The 17162-nt window shown below is 40.5% G+C and overlaps 2 protein-coding genes across 11 annotated transcripts in view; one reads left to right on the plus strand and one right to left on the minus strand.

Moving 5' to 3' along the window:
- Positions 1-13755, minus strand: part of LOC139102911 (syntaxin 1A) — a 53462-nt gene extending 39707 nt beyond the window's left edge. For 2 of the 8 annotated variants that reach the window (XR_011545792.1, XR_011545790.1), the window contains exons 1-3: positions 13356-13745; positions 7808-7894; positions 3517-3616 (exon numbers count right to left, since the gene is read on the minus strand). Coding sequence is in view for 4 of the 8 variants with exons in the window: in XM_070657109.1 (XP_070513210.1) it covers positions 3517-3616; positions 7808-7894; positions 13356-13388 (220 nt within the window). In the remaining 4 variants the exon portion in view is untranslated. Of the gene's footprint in view, positions 1-3516; positions 3617-7807; positions 7895-12478; positions 12858-13355 lie in introns of those variants that run through there. The other 6 variants (XR_011545791.1, XR_011545793.1, XM_070657109.1 and 3 more) reach the window with 6 other exon arrangements.
- A 777-nt stretch (positions 13756-14532) lies between these two features.
- Positions 14533-16346, plus strand: Ran (RAN, member RAS oncogene family). Of its 3 annotated transcripts, none has more exons than XM_070657128.1 (3): positions 14533-14782; positions 15326-15809; positions 15999-16346. In XM_070657128.1, the coding sequence occupies exons 2-3, from the start codon at positions 15378-15380 to the stop codon at positions 16212-16214; spliced, it is 648 nt and encodes a 215-aa protein (XP_070513229.1). In that variant the 5' UTR covers positions 14533-14782; positions 15326-15377; the 3' UTR covers positions 16215-16346. The 3 variants fall into 3 exon arrangements, with proteins under 3 accessions (XP_070513229.1, XP_070513230.1, XP_070513231.1); XM_070657129.1 differs by having other exon boundaries at positions 14533-14708; XM_070657130.1 differs by lacking the exon at positions 14533-14782 and adding an exon at positions 14865-15199.
- Positions 16347-17162: the final 816 nt, after the last annotated feature.

A 17162-nucleotide genomic window follows, 5' to 3' on the forward strand; every position in this document is an offset into this window, starting at 1 on the left:
TCGACAGGAATATCTCGACCAAAATCCCCGCGTTAAATATCGTTCTATTTAAATGGATTCCGAGCCCAAGGGCTCGCTTTTTCGCGGCTGCCGATTTAGAAGCGCTCCTATCCGTTCTGCAGATATGCGGCAGCTGGCGGTAGATCGGATCGATGAACGACATGTAGTAACTCGAGTGCCGCCTCTCCATCGCACTGACTTTTTAAGCTATTTTTAGCGCAGGACTATTCTCGTGATACTATTTAACAGCGTCGACAGGTGGTGCGCGTTCATATCGATGCTGTAACAACGTTGAGCGCACACGGAGCCGTGTTATGCGTTCGAGATTTTTTTTTTTTACATTTACATAATCGCGACGTGGAAACTTGAGCACGCGTTCTTTATAATAATTGCACGTCGAGAAGAAAATTGATTAATCAACACCGGAAATTCTGCGAGACGATGATTGCTCGAGAACGATTAAATCCCTCCACTCTACAAGTATTACAACATGATACCTTTAATATCATTTTATCTCCGCGTGCATGACTTATCTCATGTTACGATATCACCGCGAATTTTCGCATTATTATTTGTCCGCATTCTTCGTAATCATGATAAATTATTAATAATTATTTATCTCGCTTTGCATAATAGAGCAGTCCAAAGTTATTAAATTCAATAATGCAACTGTACAAATCGCTTTCACGTAATTTTCATAATCGGAGATATGTAACGTGCGCTTTAAACATTATTAATTTTAAAAATATAGCGCTTAATGCATCGCGTACGCGGAGCACACACATGCAAGCGTGTTATACATATGTTATTGAAAGAAAAATCAATACTGCAAACGAAGCAAAGTGTATCGCGAAAATTTTCGTCGCACTCTCTCGCTAAAAATAACGGGCTTCGAAGGTCCCCGGAGGTTAATCAACGGACTACAAGGTGAAAAATACGAAGGGAATGGGTTACTAATTAAAACGATTATTCGCCGAGGACAGCGCGCCGCGTTACGCGCTGTACACTTAACGAATATCGTCATTAACATGCGGAAATACATTGCGGGGCGATTCAAGCGCGTGAATAATTCCTACTAATATGTATGTAGATGTCCGCACGGGGAAGTTCCGGCCCATCGGCCGTACCGGAGCGAGCGAGAGAACAACGACGATTGTTTCACGGCCTCGAGCGCATAAGTGACGTGGGAGCGATCGATTATCGAGCCGCAACGAATGCGTAACGCCGATCCCGCGAGGTGTCCCGCTGTCGTCGTCGTTATCGCTCGTAATCCGCGTACGTTTCTTTAACGAGGTATTCGGGGAAACGTGCAGCGACACAGTTTCTAAAACCGTTTAACCCGTTTCCATTGGATCGCCGCGAGCGGCAATATCGACGTGCACGAGACCCGATTATCTTCATCTCGTTCACGTATACGTTCGTATCCGCGCCAAGAACGATCCCTTGTATCTCGACGGTGATTTTTGCAGCCGTTTCAAATCCGCGCGATCCGTCGAGTACGCTACTTATTAACGGGACGCGCGTTTCACGCGCGACGTACGTTCACATTTTTCGCTGCCGCTTCGCTCGTGTTTCGTTCAAGCTTCGCGACAGCTATGTTGCGAAAAGCTGCAATAAACGTAAGTTTCCGAAGTGTCCGAAGATACGGCGTGCATTTATATACCCGCGGAGAAATCTTTTTGACATATCTAGGGCTTAGCTGCCTCGCCGTCAGAACTTCTCTCTAGGTAGACAGAAGAGTGAAGTTGAAAGAGACCGAGCGACGGATAGTTATGGAAATACACTCGCATCCTACTCGAACGAATAGGCCGATACGATGTATGGACGTACGGTTGAGGAGGTCATATGGTAAAGATTGTGTATAACGTGGCGAATAATTTAAGCCGCGGCTAAATTATCGTGGAATTTCAACGTAAGGTCCAAGTATTAATAGTAATTAGCAGGCGTTGCTCTTGCCCTCCCTTTCTCTCTCTCGTTTGGGATATTACTTAATCCTTCAGTTGCGGTAGGTTAATCTACTTGCTCGAAATTATCGACAAGCTACGTAGGAACGTACTGCATGTTTGCGCAACATTTACCCTGATTTCTAAACAGATTAACGTGAAGTAACAGCGTAACTTGACATAACACAAATTTCCTCTTCCCTATCATTTCTCAATACTAATTTCCTGATTTAATTAATTAAATATCAAACTTTATTCTTTATTATAATACGTCTATTATTGTAACAGCTGAATATATACGAATAAAACGTGATTCGTAAAAATTAAAAATTTCTCTACCTCTATCCGCGTGGTAAGTCCTCGGAATTAAATTTTTCTATAATCTGCGGTGAGCATCGGCGTTCAATTCGTATAAACAAAGGGTTAGAAGCCACAATCGCGTTTGCGCGCGCGCACCTCATCATGCTGGGGGATGAAGGTATAAGGGATGACAATCCAACCTCGGCTAGTAGCGGTACAATGGCAACCAGGGCAAGGACGATTACCACCGGTGTCCCATCCCTCCCTTCCCCATCTCTCACCCACCCCTCCGTCTTTCTCTCGTTTCTTGTGTCTACCATCTTTTCGCGAACATCCTGGCCACTCCACTGCCTCTTTCATTTTTTTTCCTACCGTCAGTCACTTTTCGAACTTGACTAGTCTGCATTTCCTATTATTTCTAAGGAATTTGGCGGCATGACGCTTGGAGAAATATCGGAATTAGCTCGATTAGCTTTGTTTGAAATTACAAAAGCCAACTACGTTAAATGTATATCTATAAAAATTGATTTGTATATCGTGCCGATGATAAAACGTCGCTCTAAAATATCGGATTTTGCGGTATACTCGGCAAGAGTTTTCGAGTAAGTAACGGCATGCGTTTGGCCGAATGAAATATTCAGCATCAACGTTCGAAGATGAGCGTATCCTACCGAGAAACGAGGACAACCGACCGGCTTAAAAGCATGTTGGTGTCGAGTAAATCGACCTTAGAAAGACGAGATAAGTTCTTAAATTATGTACAGAGAGCAAATTTAAATTCAACTCTCGGCAATACTACGTGGTAAGAGTTTGCGGAGGATCAACGATTATCGGAAATGAAAGCTTTGATTCGCTCACCCAAACATTTTTCTACTTTCGGCGATTAATAACCGAGTGTAATAATTTTCTTACACGTAAATATAAAAAATTGTGACGGCATCTCCTCTACGTATTTCACAATTAAATTTAGGAATTATCTTTCACCGACGACGTAGTAACGAAATTTGTAATTGTAAAGCGTCGATACTGTATCGGTTTAAACCTCGTATCAAAAAACACGCGTGTGTACTTAACGCGAAATGCTAACTGATTTAATAATCCTCACCCTGACCAATTCGTGTAACCGTAAATAGAGATTTTTACGTTAAACACGGTCGCGCTTTTTGTTCGCGGGACGTTAGAGTTTCGCTGGCAGCAGCTGCGAGAATATATTCATGCAAGTACTGAGCGTAAGAAATGGGGTAAGTAATACAAGGTGATAAATTAAACTCACTTTCATCGGTCTGCGGTGCGGAGAGAATGGCGCTGTGCTTTTTCTTCACATCTTCCACATTCGTCTGGATCCTATCTATCATTTCGCGGATTTCCTCCACCTGTGGAAAAACACACACGTCACAGTCAGTAACTGGCTTAAACTTGGTCAAATTTATTAGAGTTTCGCAAATCATTAAATTTCATTTAAGTAGTATAGCCGTAATTATAAGTGGCGCTCGCCGCAAGTAGTTAGAACCACATTTAGTCAGACAATCCTACTTAGTCGCGAGTTCGCGCATTTTTTAATATTTATTTAAAATACAAAAAAAAATCTCTATTTCTTGCCCAAATTTAATATAAGTAATTTTCAATTACAAATTTTTTTTTACTGTCGTCAAAAGATTTAAAAATCAATTTTAGATAGAAAATATTGAGATAAGACCAAAAAAGCATAAATAATTAAGATAATCAAAAAATTAAAGAGATGTGAAAACGTGAAACTTAATATAAAGAAGCTTAATATAAGACGAAGTTCGCTGGCTGCAAATTTCCAAGCTACGGAGAGCCCTTCATTCGTTCGGTTTGAAGGAGTGTTCTTAGCGAGAGGACTAGGCTGCGATGAATTCTAAAAGCTCTCGTTCGCATATCCTTGACGCGATCTAATTAGCGAGAGGAAAGAAAACGAGAGGAGATAATATTCGATCGATTAATGAGAGATGAAGATTCGGTTTCAGGCAGTGGTAATACACGTGCTCGATTTTCCGTTGCTTCAACGTAAAAATAAACTTCTTTCCTAATTGCGAAACATTTGGCAAAATATTCGATCAATAAAAGATATAAAAAAAAAAAAAAAAAAAAACCTAACTTGACGTTGCGTCTTAAGATTATTCATATTTGAAACTCAAAGAAGATCGCTCAGTTCGCGTAAAAAAAGTAACTGTAACGATAACAGGATAGGTGATCGATATCGAAGAAAGTGTGAGCTCCTGTCAAGAGCTCTTTCATCGCGGTACTATGTCGCCGACACAAAGCGTTGTTCCGCGGGAGCGTGTCTCGTTAGTGCCATCCTGCATCATTCGCGATGCATTCTCGCGAGCATGCCGTTTTCATCCCGCTCGATTGCACGCCCGGCTTGCCTATTCGGGTGCTTCCCGTTACTTCCAGCCCTCGCAATTGCATAGTGCATACTGCATCGCGTTTACATACACAAGGAACGCGAACTTCGCAGAACGGACAGCCTAATGGCTGCTACGACGACACATTTTGGCATACCCGAAACGCGCGCGCGATGTATCGCGGCGGCATGTCTCTACGTATCGATTTCGCGTTAGCTCCCTTAAACTGATATTTTTTTGCGCCCCCATTAGAATAAAATTCCCTTCGCGTAACTCTTGATTTTACATCTTACGGGAAATTTTAAAACGAAAAGAGAAAGATTAGTTATTTTTATCGAAATAAGACGAGGCGAGCGAGAACGAGAAAGAACGTGACGTCTACTATGATTCCGTTATGACTTTAGAGCATAGTTTTGCGTATACTTAAATATTCTGAAATATAAAATAAATGATGCAGAAATATTAAGAGCAACGGTAACGAGAACTGCGATAGCAATAAAAAAATAAATATCAATGCAGAGATCTCGAAGTCGTAACAAGAAAATAACAAAAAAAAAAAAAAATTTCAGGCGATGAAGCTCGTGAAAAAAAAATGGCGAGATGAAGATACGAGATAGAACGAGATTCGAAGCGAGCGGAATGGAGCGACGAAACGCGGTAAAAATCAATCTAACTTGGCGGGCGCAAGCTTTCCGTGCTTTGCGCTTTTACGACCATCCATTTGCATGGGAACACGGCTTCCCATCGCAAAGATTCTTTCGCCCTGTTGGAAAATATATCGCGGTAGTATCAAGCGAAAATTTTGCGACGTTCGTATGTGTCGCCAGCAATCACCGATGAAATTTTACCACCAAACCATCGCACCGTTGTGGTTTTATTAGCAATATACATACGTGACGGCTGCTACATACTGAGCAAAATACGAATTATTTATCAACGCGTAACGACCGTTCCAATAATTTAACAAAAATTTCACGCGAATAACGAAAATAAATTAAATTAGATGTTTCACGACTGGCTGCTCGTCAGTTTTTCCACTTTTTCTCTCTCCCATTTATATAAACGGATAGTCGACAAATTTTTTTAGATCGCAGAACAGTTGTAATAGTTTATCTTGCCCAAAGCAAATTGATATAATAAATTTGGTTTACGCCGTATGTGTGTGTAAGTAAAATTCGGGATCCGTGTTACTAGAAACTAGTACAATAAATCTCAATAGCAAATACTGAAAGAACGTATGTGACTTTCTATACAAATGCAAACTTTGCTAGAAAATTAAATACGTACAGTTTCATCTACATATACTATGTTTCCGATAAATGCACAAAGCAATATTCGGTTAAAAACAACTATTAAGTGATAACAGTGCGATCGTTGTGAGGGATTTGAAAATATAATGACGATATACATAATATAACAAACGCCCAAAATTAGTATCGTAAAACCGATTTGTTTTTGTAGTTTCGTGATAAAATCGTATTGAATCTCTGTGGAACTTTATATCCTCAATATTTGTAAGGACCAGCCATTGCTGAACTTTTGTATTCGATACTTGACGAAATTAATAATGTTAGTTGTGTGCGTAGGTATCCGTTCTCAGCCCACGACTTGATAATAAAAGCTTATGTAACGCGGAGCAACGGTACCAACGTTAGCCATACGACGCTTATCAAGAAAAACAATCGGTATAACGTCATTTTAGCTCTCGCTCCGCGAGTCGCATCTGCTTTTGAATTTCCTGCACCTCGGCGATCGCGTCGCGTATGAATTTGACCACATTCGAATCCGACGTTCCGATCTCTCTCTCCGACCTCCCTCATTCCGTACGAAGCGGTGGATTTCGCGAGCGTTGTTTTCCACCGTTGAAACTGGGACTCTCGTAAACGTCAAACGCACGCGACCGCGAATGTCGGCAAAACGACCGCGTGAGAAATGGCACACCGTTCGCGATAATTATTACCTAGTCGCCAATGGACGAAATTGTACGCGATAATCATAGCCGTATGTTATCTTGACGCTCCAAACCCCTTCCTTCGTCTTTAATCAACGGTGAGCTAATTGCTGGCGTGGAAATCGCCCTACGATTTACACCGATATCGAAGCGAGTTTTAATTAATAAACATCTCCATTGCAAAAATTACAGAAGTTACATTAACTTTTACGAATCCAAGGAATGATTCTCATTACGCAATGATAATGACAGTTATTTTGTATTCCGAATGATATCTCTTATCTATGACAACAAATCATAAGTTTGCGAAAAACGGCGTATCAGATAAAGGGATATTTTTTTTTTTTTTTTTTTTTTTTTTGCATTCAAGAGAAGAGAGAAAAGCGGTTTATCACAGCTTGCACGACAGAGCTCATGTACGCGAGAGAAAATTGTGCGCTCGCTTCGCTATTAAATTAGCAGATGCATTTTTACATTTTTGCGAAACACTCGCGGTGTTTCGCAAACGTTTATTCTAAAAGTAATGGGCGCTCGTTAAATTATCACGAAACTGCTATGCGAAAGTTGATTAACATTCCGCTTGACGATCAATAATTTCTCGAAAATATTAATCACTCGTAATTAATATAATTAGTCGAAAATGTTTATGTAACAGTAAAACGTGCGTCACTTTTCATACGAAGTTCATGTTTACAATTTCTGGCGTAATTCCCGCGTAAGCTGATTAAGCGATACTACTGATGCATGATGCATCGGTGTTTCGTTAGAAATTATGCTTCGGTAAATCACACGAGAGCTAAAACGGCGCCGACTGTAAAATTCACGCTTGGAAAAAGATGCACGCGCGATACGTCTACAAGAAAGTTACATCTTGCTACCTCGAGCAGGTGCACTTGCACGAGTAAAAACATTTTAACGTAGCGTCGTGGGAAAAGCTTGCGAGACGCGATCGATAAAGTACGAAAGTCTTGTGCAAAGATGCCGGCGTGGAATTTTTACGAAATTCTATTTCGCTCGAGTTATTGAATTTTATATACGAACGTTCCTTTGTGTTATCCCGCGATATTCGTATCTATATGGAAAGAAGCGAGAGGAGGAGCTATGTATTGTCCTCGTTAAGGCCGATATAATCTTGCTGATACAGGTTTAACCTACTTTGGATTGACGGCACTTTTTCATACTTTCAATCGCGCCACGGTGTCGAAAAGGCAATTGCCGCGGTGAAAAATTAGTTTGTCACTTACCTCCGCGAAGAATTCCGTCATGAAATCATCCGCCGCCCCAACGTTGACGGACACATCGTCCGCCACATCGTCGTCGTCCGACTGGGCCTGTAACAAACGCAATCGTTCATTAAAAATCAATTTACAGCTAACCGTACCTTCGCTACGTCCTACATTTCTAACTCATTATATTTATACTTAAAAATATTTATCAGATTGATGATATAATTGTGAAAAAATTTTTATTCGCGTTTAACGAACAAAACGCTAACGTTGAACGGTCGTATACGCGATATCCCGATGCTCGGAAAGGAAGATTAAGATTATTTTCGCCGCGGATATTACATAAGAAGTATATTAATTAAGTCCTAACTGGACGTGATTTATTACAACTCAAAAACAGAAGTACGTGCACGATTAACTAGTTCCATCGGCGATTGCGTACATATATTGTGCGTACGCAATCACGCATTCTGATAAGAGTAACTTCCTCTCATATAACACGACACACATAAGCAATGATATGATAAAATAATCCCCGATAGAATAATCTCGCGCGTTGTAATAAACAAATCGTGTGAAACACCAATTTGAATAAAATATTGTCAACAACGGGACAATTATGTCATTACGGTTCGTGACATCGGGCCGCGATGCGATCAATGTAAAATGACTAAAATAATATCTGTAAATAAACGAAAGAAAATATTTCGCTGGCGCTATTAAAAAACGTAACTTTCCTTCAAAGAAATGATATAGCGTAAAAAGTGCAATCGGTTAATCGCTCGCGGGAAAATTTCTTTCATTACCGGCAGCCGCAGTAAACCACTGAGCTTTCTTTCATTATAAGTTTAATGCTGTTATATGAAAATGGAAATTCTACAGAACAAAGTATCCACAGAATGTCATTACATTACCGTTCTTGTTTCTCGCGGAGCGGTTTTAAATAAATATTAATCAAAGTTGAAGAATATTACGTAACATTATGAATTTTTTTTTAAACTGTTGCTGGAATACTAATTCAAGTTGCACTTTCATGCTTTGTAGTATTACCTCATTCAGAATACTTCGTAATGAAAAAACGTTAATCCTGTATCGTGCTAAAATAATTATACGCGGAAAAGAGATTTTTATATATCAATTTATACCATTCTCCCGTTTAATAAGTTATGTTTTATTTTATCGCCATTTTTATGTGTTATTTGTTGAACGTAACATAAAGGATAAAATGTAATACAAAATGAAGATAAATAAAGTTGTGTTTTGCAAGAAACTTTAAAAATAATTGATGTGTAACGGTGATTTAAATTTGTATCGCAACGATATATATTAAAAAATGCAAACCACGAACACATAGCATATAAAAATTATTAAAAATAAAATGCATATAACAAAAAAATCGGATACATGCACTAAATGGCTTATATTATGCATTTCTTCTCTTTTACGTTAAATCTAATTTTTTTTTTACTGACATTAATATATCATATTTTTCTCACATTGCAAACGTACGATGTGCCTGTTAAATTCGCGAGTGTGCTCATTTTTTGATCGGCCTAGTTGTCACTCAGCCATTTTTCGTGCACTTAATCGATACGACATTTGCATGCAATTAAGAAATGATTATAAACACCACGCGCGCGATAACACGGTGCGACAAAAGGACCGAGAACGTATCGTCATTCTTTCGATCAATAGATATCGCGTCGTGTGGATTTTCACCACGAATTTCTTTCGAACGAGTCGAGCAAGCCAAAGATATTTCCATATATCGTTGCTCGATACAACGACGGTATATTGTATAAAATAATGGTATCCAAACAAAGTTTAACGCGACGAAATATCATGCACTTTTCGTTTTCACGGTACCCACCAACCGCGATTGAAACCGAAATAATTTTGAAGAATCGATGTTACAAACATAAACCTGAGTTTTCCATATTTATTCGACAACTGAAATACGAGAATTCACGCGTACGCACTTGTTCATATTTGTATAAAGTACGCGGTTTCATTTATAGCGCGATAACCTTTCCGATCTCGTAGGAGTGTGTAATAAAAAAAAAAAAAAAAGAAAAAAGTATTCCGGCAAATCCACAATCCAAATGTTAGGATAAATGTTATTAACAACTTAAAATTACGCGTCTTAAATTTCCTATATACAAACGTTGAAGTTAATATAAATTTTAACGCTTTACTGTGCATCTTTCTATTTTTTTTTTAATTATTACATGTAGCCGTATGTGTCCCGGATTGTATGTATTTAGATGCTATCACATGCCCAACGTAATTTTCGCGCGATCGATCAACGTTCCCGTTTCAACTTGCACTGTGCTAAGGCTGAATTGTACCAACAGTCCAGGTTAACTACCCTGGTGTAGCGATATGTTGTTCCTTTCTGGATTACAGTGCTGCGATACGGGCAAATCGAGACAACCGTGTTGAATAAAGTTTACCCTAATCGACATGTCACAATCGGATTAATATCACATACAATCTAGTTTATATTTATTTCAAACTATTTTAAACGTAACGTAGCATACTTTTGTAAGTAATTTAAGAAGTTTGTATGTCATTGATAAAGCTAACTTTTCTAAATAATAAACGAGCTGATCGTAAATCTCTTTTGTCGTTATGCGTGTCCCGGATTTATTGTACTGTGACGGGTTTATGTAATAAGATGTATCACAAAAAATATAAAAAAAATCATAAACGGGACTATTCAATAAAGCTTAGCGGTTCCTTCGGTGCAGCATCGATTTTTAAACGAATTTACTGCGTTTTTTTTTTTCTTTAGAGATAAAAACACGTAGCCGAAGGCGCGAAATGATTTAAGGTAATTAGCACCAGCCGTGTTATGTAAACCGTGAGTCTGTAGTAAGAACAACCTTCACGTACGAGTGAAATCACGAAGAGAGAAAATGCGCGTTATCAGGTCAAGGAAAAACCTGGAGAATGAATTGCCCTCGTCAAAAGGATGAAACGTATCTCGCGATGTGGAAAATGCGATTAACGTGCTAACAATGTCACATACATGGTATCTGCTGTTAACTTAAAACTCGTAATGTTTCATAAATTGTTAATATTTAGCAAATAAGGAACTCTGCAGTATTATTTAATCTAATTATAATGTAAGATCAGCCTATTTATACAACGGGAATAATAATTGTAATAAAACTCGGGATTATTTTCGAGAAATAATTATCACTTATTGAGCTCGGAAAAAAAAGTGTTCGCGATACGTATTCGCCATATCTCTTCGCGAAAGTATCTCGGTTATTTATAGAAGATGCTCGCATTTTTTACATTTCTTATGCATAGCGACGTCGAAACGTCGCCAATGATAATAGCCGCATTGTAAGTGGAATGCAGAATTCAATTTCTTCCGTCAAAACGTAATTCGTACTTTACATTGAAATATAATTCTCAGACATGTGATAAATAACATAAATATAAGATGCATAAATAGATATGAGATAAAAGCATATATTTCATATATGAAACTAAGTATATTAGTCAGATAGTGCACATATTAATTTCTTCTCTCTCTCTCTCTCTTTCTCTCTCTCTCTGTGTAATATATATATTTCAGCTTTATACATAATAAAAATTACTAGATAATGACAACGAGTGTTAACAATAGCTGATGACAGAAGGAAATCCGCTGAATGCAACGTCGGCCAGATTTTACGCCCATATGTGCTTTCCGTGAATGTTACCAGCTAATGAGTCACCGAGTATCAGCTAGTACGATACTTAAAATACGTGTCACGCGAGATGGACCACTTAATTACGAATAAAAATTAAAATTACTTCTACAGGGTTACCTGCACCTGTCGCACATTTAACGTTACCGTCCAGTTCCGTTTATTCATTAGCGATGTTAACGACGTCTCGCGAATATCTTCGTCCGATATCAGAAGTTGTACTTTGATTTAATCGATACGTTTCCTGCTTTCGCGAAGAACACGGAGGGGCGAGTACGGCGCTTCGCGTATTCGATGTCAACGATACCATTGACAAGTCGGATGACACAACGATAGCGTTACCGTTATCAATTAAAGCGCGAATGTCGGCGAATTTTCGAAGCCGGCTCCGCACAATGCGCCCGAATATTCGACAAGTGCAATCGCGCCGCATTTATGTGACGAATTTCGCTGCATTGTACCACGGCACCGGGACCACGATTAATCTTTTCATGCGGCGCGACGTTCGTTTCGGTTTGGAATGTTCCCCGGCGTTAATCCATTCAAGCCGTCGCCCGACGAATAATGGAGCGAATTTTTTCGCCCGCGCTCTTTCGACACTTCTTTCCCGCATTGTAAAATAATCGCCGAAAGCGCTTGACGCCCGAATATTTTGACGCAGAGGCCGACGTTACGAAGCACGTTGCGGCGACTCGATATAACGGTTTTCATTAAAAACTCTTGGGAGGCTCCTTAATAGGCGCGCGCAATTACCGCTCGGCGATTTAAATCGATCGCGGTGCGAAGGAGCTCGACATTAAAAAGCATTCGTCCACTCTTGCAATGTAAATTAATTTTAATTTTAATTTTCTTTCTTTTTCAAGAGTAAAAAATAATATGATACAGGGCAAAAGGTTAGACCGAGATAAAAATTAATCGACGTGGGCGGAAATAAACGTCAAGTTCAATAAACTATAAAAAAGTAAAAAAATTTACGAAAAGTGACCTGCTACAATCCAGATAGCTTCCGAAAGGCTTGCGACGCGGCCGTGAATGGACACAGTCGTCATCCTCGCGTGTGTACAGAATCCTTGGGGTGGCCTTCGACGAGGTGGACGCCGATCTCGGTCTCGGCGATAAAGATACGTTTTCTGTTCACTGACGTCGCACCGATAAGCGACAAGGCCGGCCATGGTCGCCATGGACCGCGCGACGCACCGGTTCGCGAACGACGGGACTATCACCGGTGTCAGCACCGCGCGAAATAGCCGACAACGGATCGAGGCTCACGGCTCGCGAAACACCTGTCAGCTCGGACGCCGAGTCAGGCCGAGGCCTGTCATCCGCCGGTTACGCCTATCTCAGTGATGATGCGACAACGGCCTCCGGTTAACTACGCGACCGCGACGAGACTCTGCGAGCGAGTCCGAAGCACCGAGTAACACACTGTCGCTGTTACACGCGCTTAACTTCACGGTGCCATAGGGCGTGAATACGTGCGGACGACGACGACTATGCGCGAGTGTCGACGGTGTAGCTCGGTTATCTGGTGCACCAGAGCATCGTACACGTATGAGTGAGAGAGAGAGAGAACGTGAGAGCGAGAGAGCAAGAGAGAGAGAAAAAAAGAAAGAGAGAGAGAGAAAGAGCGAGAGAGGAAGAGACATATATATATATATATATAGAGAGAGAGAGAAAGAGAGAGAGAAAGAAAGAGAGCGGCGAACTAGTAAGAGGCCTGCTCGTTCTCGCTGCACTTCTGAAGCAGCGCATTAAGTTCGAGTGAAACGAATATACATTCTATCATTTTGCTTATTGCACCAGGGTGCACTCGTTCAGAAGTGCAGCGAAAACGAACAGGCCCGAGAGTAGTGTTCACTTACCGCGACGAGGGCTGCTAATCTATCCTTAGTCATGGTGAAGGGTGACGAGGAGTTGCGAGTCAGCGGGCGGTGTACGGAGCGGCGTGTCTAGCGAATAATCCCATTCACGATTTTATCCATGTACGACGTCCACTAAAAAACTAAAGGAAACGACGGGCGCACTGGTACTGCGAGCGAGGCACGATCGTAAAATCGATAGACTCTCTAACTCGCCTGCTTCTGCAGTGCCGTTCCGGCGCGGCACGCATGCGCCGATGACGTCAGCTTTTCCTCAGGGCTGTGTCTCACGACACGTCATCGCCCTGAAATAAGGACGCAGCCAGAATTTTTCAGCCCTCACGTCACAATTATCCTTGTTCTCATCGATGTATATTCCGTTTCTTCATTCCATGTAGTACCAATGGTTATTGTAGTTTGTCCGCCATTACCTGAAAAAGAAAATTAAATAATGATTAGAAAAATAACTATTGCATGGTATATATTTTTGGAAAAATAAATTAACGAAACACGATATCTTTCGTGCGAGAATTGTGCATTCGTCATATGAAAGAAGAGAACTTGATCTAAATTTGAGTAAACTATAATAAAGATTTGCTTTATAATGCATAAATCCGTAATGCAACTAACAGCGACAATACTGATAATATAAATGCAAAATCGAAAGCGTTCTCGCGCCATCTCTTGCGTGCGATATTTATTTGACGACAGTGCGACGTTCGTCGATAAAAACTGCGCTTTGATATTCATTTGAATAAAATTGTACGATTACGTTACTTATATTAGAAAGGCATAATTTTCAATAATAGCAATAAATTGTCCGAAAGCAGCTAGATACTCTCGGCGAAAGATCGTACTTTTGCTCGCGATAATGTCGAAACTTACGAACTCGAGTGCGATCGAGGCGGCTATTGTTAGGTCGAGGAAGGGCCAAGTTTCTTCGGATGTTCTGCGAGAAGTACGAGGACGAGGACGAAGACGACGGTCGAGAATCATCTCTTGCCGCGCACGACGAGAAGTGGAATGGGAGAGGAAGTAAAGAGCAACTGCACAACCTGTAATCCCTGCTTGGCGCGCCGAGTGCAGATGTCGTTGATGGCAAGCGTGTCCGTTTCCCGTGACCCGTCCCCGAACCCGCGTCAAGCGAGAGTAAAGACGCACGTCTTATTGAACTAGCGACGTTTCGTTGGGCAAAAGATATACGCGAAAATTCGAATTCGATTTTTTCTCGTCGATTTTGAGTAGCCGGCTAAGCGTATCCGTGCCCCTTCGACTCGGCGAATCGGCGAGGTGGCATCGCCTCCACTCGACCGTCCAGAGGAACGCCATTGTGAGCCATACCGACTGTACAGCACGGTGAGTGTTAACGTTCATTTTCACGTGCGTCACCGCGTACCCGGGAAATTTCGTACACGCGCCGTCGAAGCCAGGTAAGCGAGGGCGGCGGCAGTCGCGGCAAGCGACGGTAAACGCGATGCGCGCTAAAAAAAGACACGCCGCAAGCTACAAACCGGTCAGCAAAACGTATTTCAGTGAGAAGGCCCGGCTCGCGGACAACACGAGCGGGCGCCATTCTTCGCCACTCGGTCCAGTGGACGAGTCAACCCCCCCGTTCAACACCGGCAGTCTCTCGCGACCGGCTTCTACCTTCTATCCTCTTCGCGGCTTAAACCGATTGCCATCTGCGCGAACCGTCGAGCATTCTCACCGCGCTAATTCTTCCTCTGGTCGCGTAAACGAATCCGCGATCACGTTTCGCACGCGTGACCGTAAGGTTTTCTAGTTTATTCGATCGGTCACATCCTTTCGCTGACCTAACGGACACGATCAGTTTCCCGGCCGTTCCTGTGAGTGTGAACTCCTCGTGGAGACGCCTTGAAGCGTGTTGAGGCCGCGCTTTTGTTATTTTCGTCATGTTTTCTCACTCGCATTTCAGTAGATTAAGTGTCCAATTATTATTTCTCATGTTACAGAACGGTGTGTTCCTGATTTGAACCGTGATAACGAGAAACTAACGCTTCAAAAATGGCAAATGAACCTGATATGCCAACCTTCAAATGCGTGCTGGTCGGCGACGGTGGTACTGGCAAAACCACCTTTGTCAAACGGCACTTGACTGGCGAATTTGAGAAGAAATACGTTGCCACTCTGGGAGTAGAGGTTCATCCACTGATCTTTCATACTAATCGCGGACCGATTCGCTTCAACGTCTGGGATACAGCTGGCCAAGAAAAATTTGGTGGTCTTCGCGATGGCTATTACATTCAAGGACAATGTGCCGTTATCATGTTTGATGTTACATCAAGAGTAACATATAAAAACGTACCTAACTGGCATAGAGATCTGGTTCGCGTCTGCGAAAATATACCAATCGTTCTATGTGGTAACAAAGTCGATATCAAGGATAGAAAAGTTAAAGCCAAGAGCATTGTATTTCATAGAAAGAAGAACCTACAGGTATTATTATCTGCTTTGTACCTTTTATTTCTTTTTAAATCTTTTATTCTTTTTTCTTTAAATTTTTAGTGATAATTCAGTTCCTATATAAAATGATGTTACTATCCTTCTAATCTAAAATTGGTTCTATTATTAATATTGTATGTATTTTACAGTTTATATAAAATGTAAAAAATTTTTATGTTACAGTACTATGATATTAGTGCAAAAAGCAATTACAACTTTGAAAAACCTTTCTTGTGGTTGGCGCGTAAATTGATTGGAGATCCAAATTTGGAATTTGTTGCTATGCCTGCATTGTTGCCACCGGAAGTCACCATGGATCCACATTGGCAGCAACAAATCGAGAAAGATCTCAAGGAGGCTCAAGAGACAGCATTACCAGAGGACGACGAAGACCTTTAGTTTATTTAATGCTGGGCATGGCCTTTACAGAAAGTAAGGCCTATTACACGGGTGTTCCTTGGTTGTATCGCGCACTCGTACATTTTCATAAAAATTAAAGATTTTTTCTTTGAGAAAAAAAAAAAAAAATAACACGCAATATTTAGTTCGATGCTTTATGCTGAACACACAACTTCTGTGAACTTGCATATTACATGTATAGCCTTAAAGATGGGTTACTTGAATGTGTTTTAATATGGAATGCGCAATGTGTGTGATTCTGTATGCAATTTGAACATGAATGTTTAGATTTTGTAAAATTCTTATGTAATGATGGTGATATATTATCACATAAATTTGTGAATTAGAAATGGAATAAAGTAATCGAGAAACTGTGGAAACAACTTATGATACGAGTTCATGGAACACAGCCCGCTGAAGTTGATACGATATAATACGAACAACTGAATGAAATTCACTGCATTTTCTGATTCGCTTGTTTGTATAAATGTGCGTGCGTGCGTGTGTATGTACATATATACATAAGAAATGGAATTGTGTAAGACGCGCTATATATTGAACACATTCGTGCTAACCCACTTTAAGGCTTATCAAAAGTAGTTTTCTATTATTTTTTTCGTTTTTTTTTACTTGGTTTTTTTCTAACACTAAACTTCTTAATAAAATATAATTAAAACTATTAATTTTGAAATAGGTACAGTTATAAACAAAACAAAATTACTATCGGGTTTAAATAAAGAACTGCACTGACGCAAAATGTAAATTTTTCTTACAAGTCGTGGTACATTTTTTATAGTGATTGATCAGTCAATCGCTGAGAAAGGAGACGCTCGGTACAAGTCACTTCAATCTTGTTATAATTTAACATGACAACATGTTAGTTTTTAATTGAACTTAATTGTATATTTTAGATCGGCATGCAATAATCAATTAATAAGAAAGCATCGT

Source organism: Cardiocondyla obscurior, linkage group LG05 (assembly GCF_019399895.1).
Source record: "Cardiocondyla obscurior isolate alpha-2009 linkage group LG05, Cobs3.1, whole genome shotgun sequence".
Taxonomy (NCBI): domain Eukaryota; kingdom Metazoa; phylum Arthropoda; class Insecta; order Hymenoptera; family Formicidae; genus Cardiocondyla; species Cardiocondyla obscurior.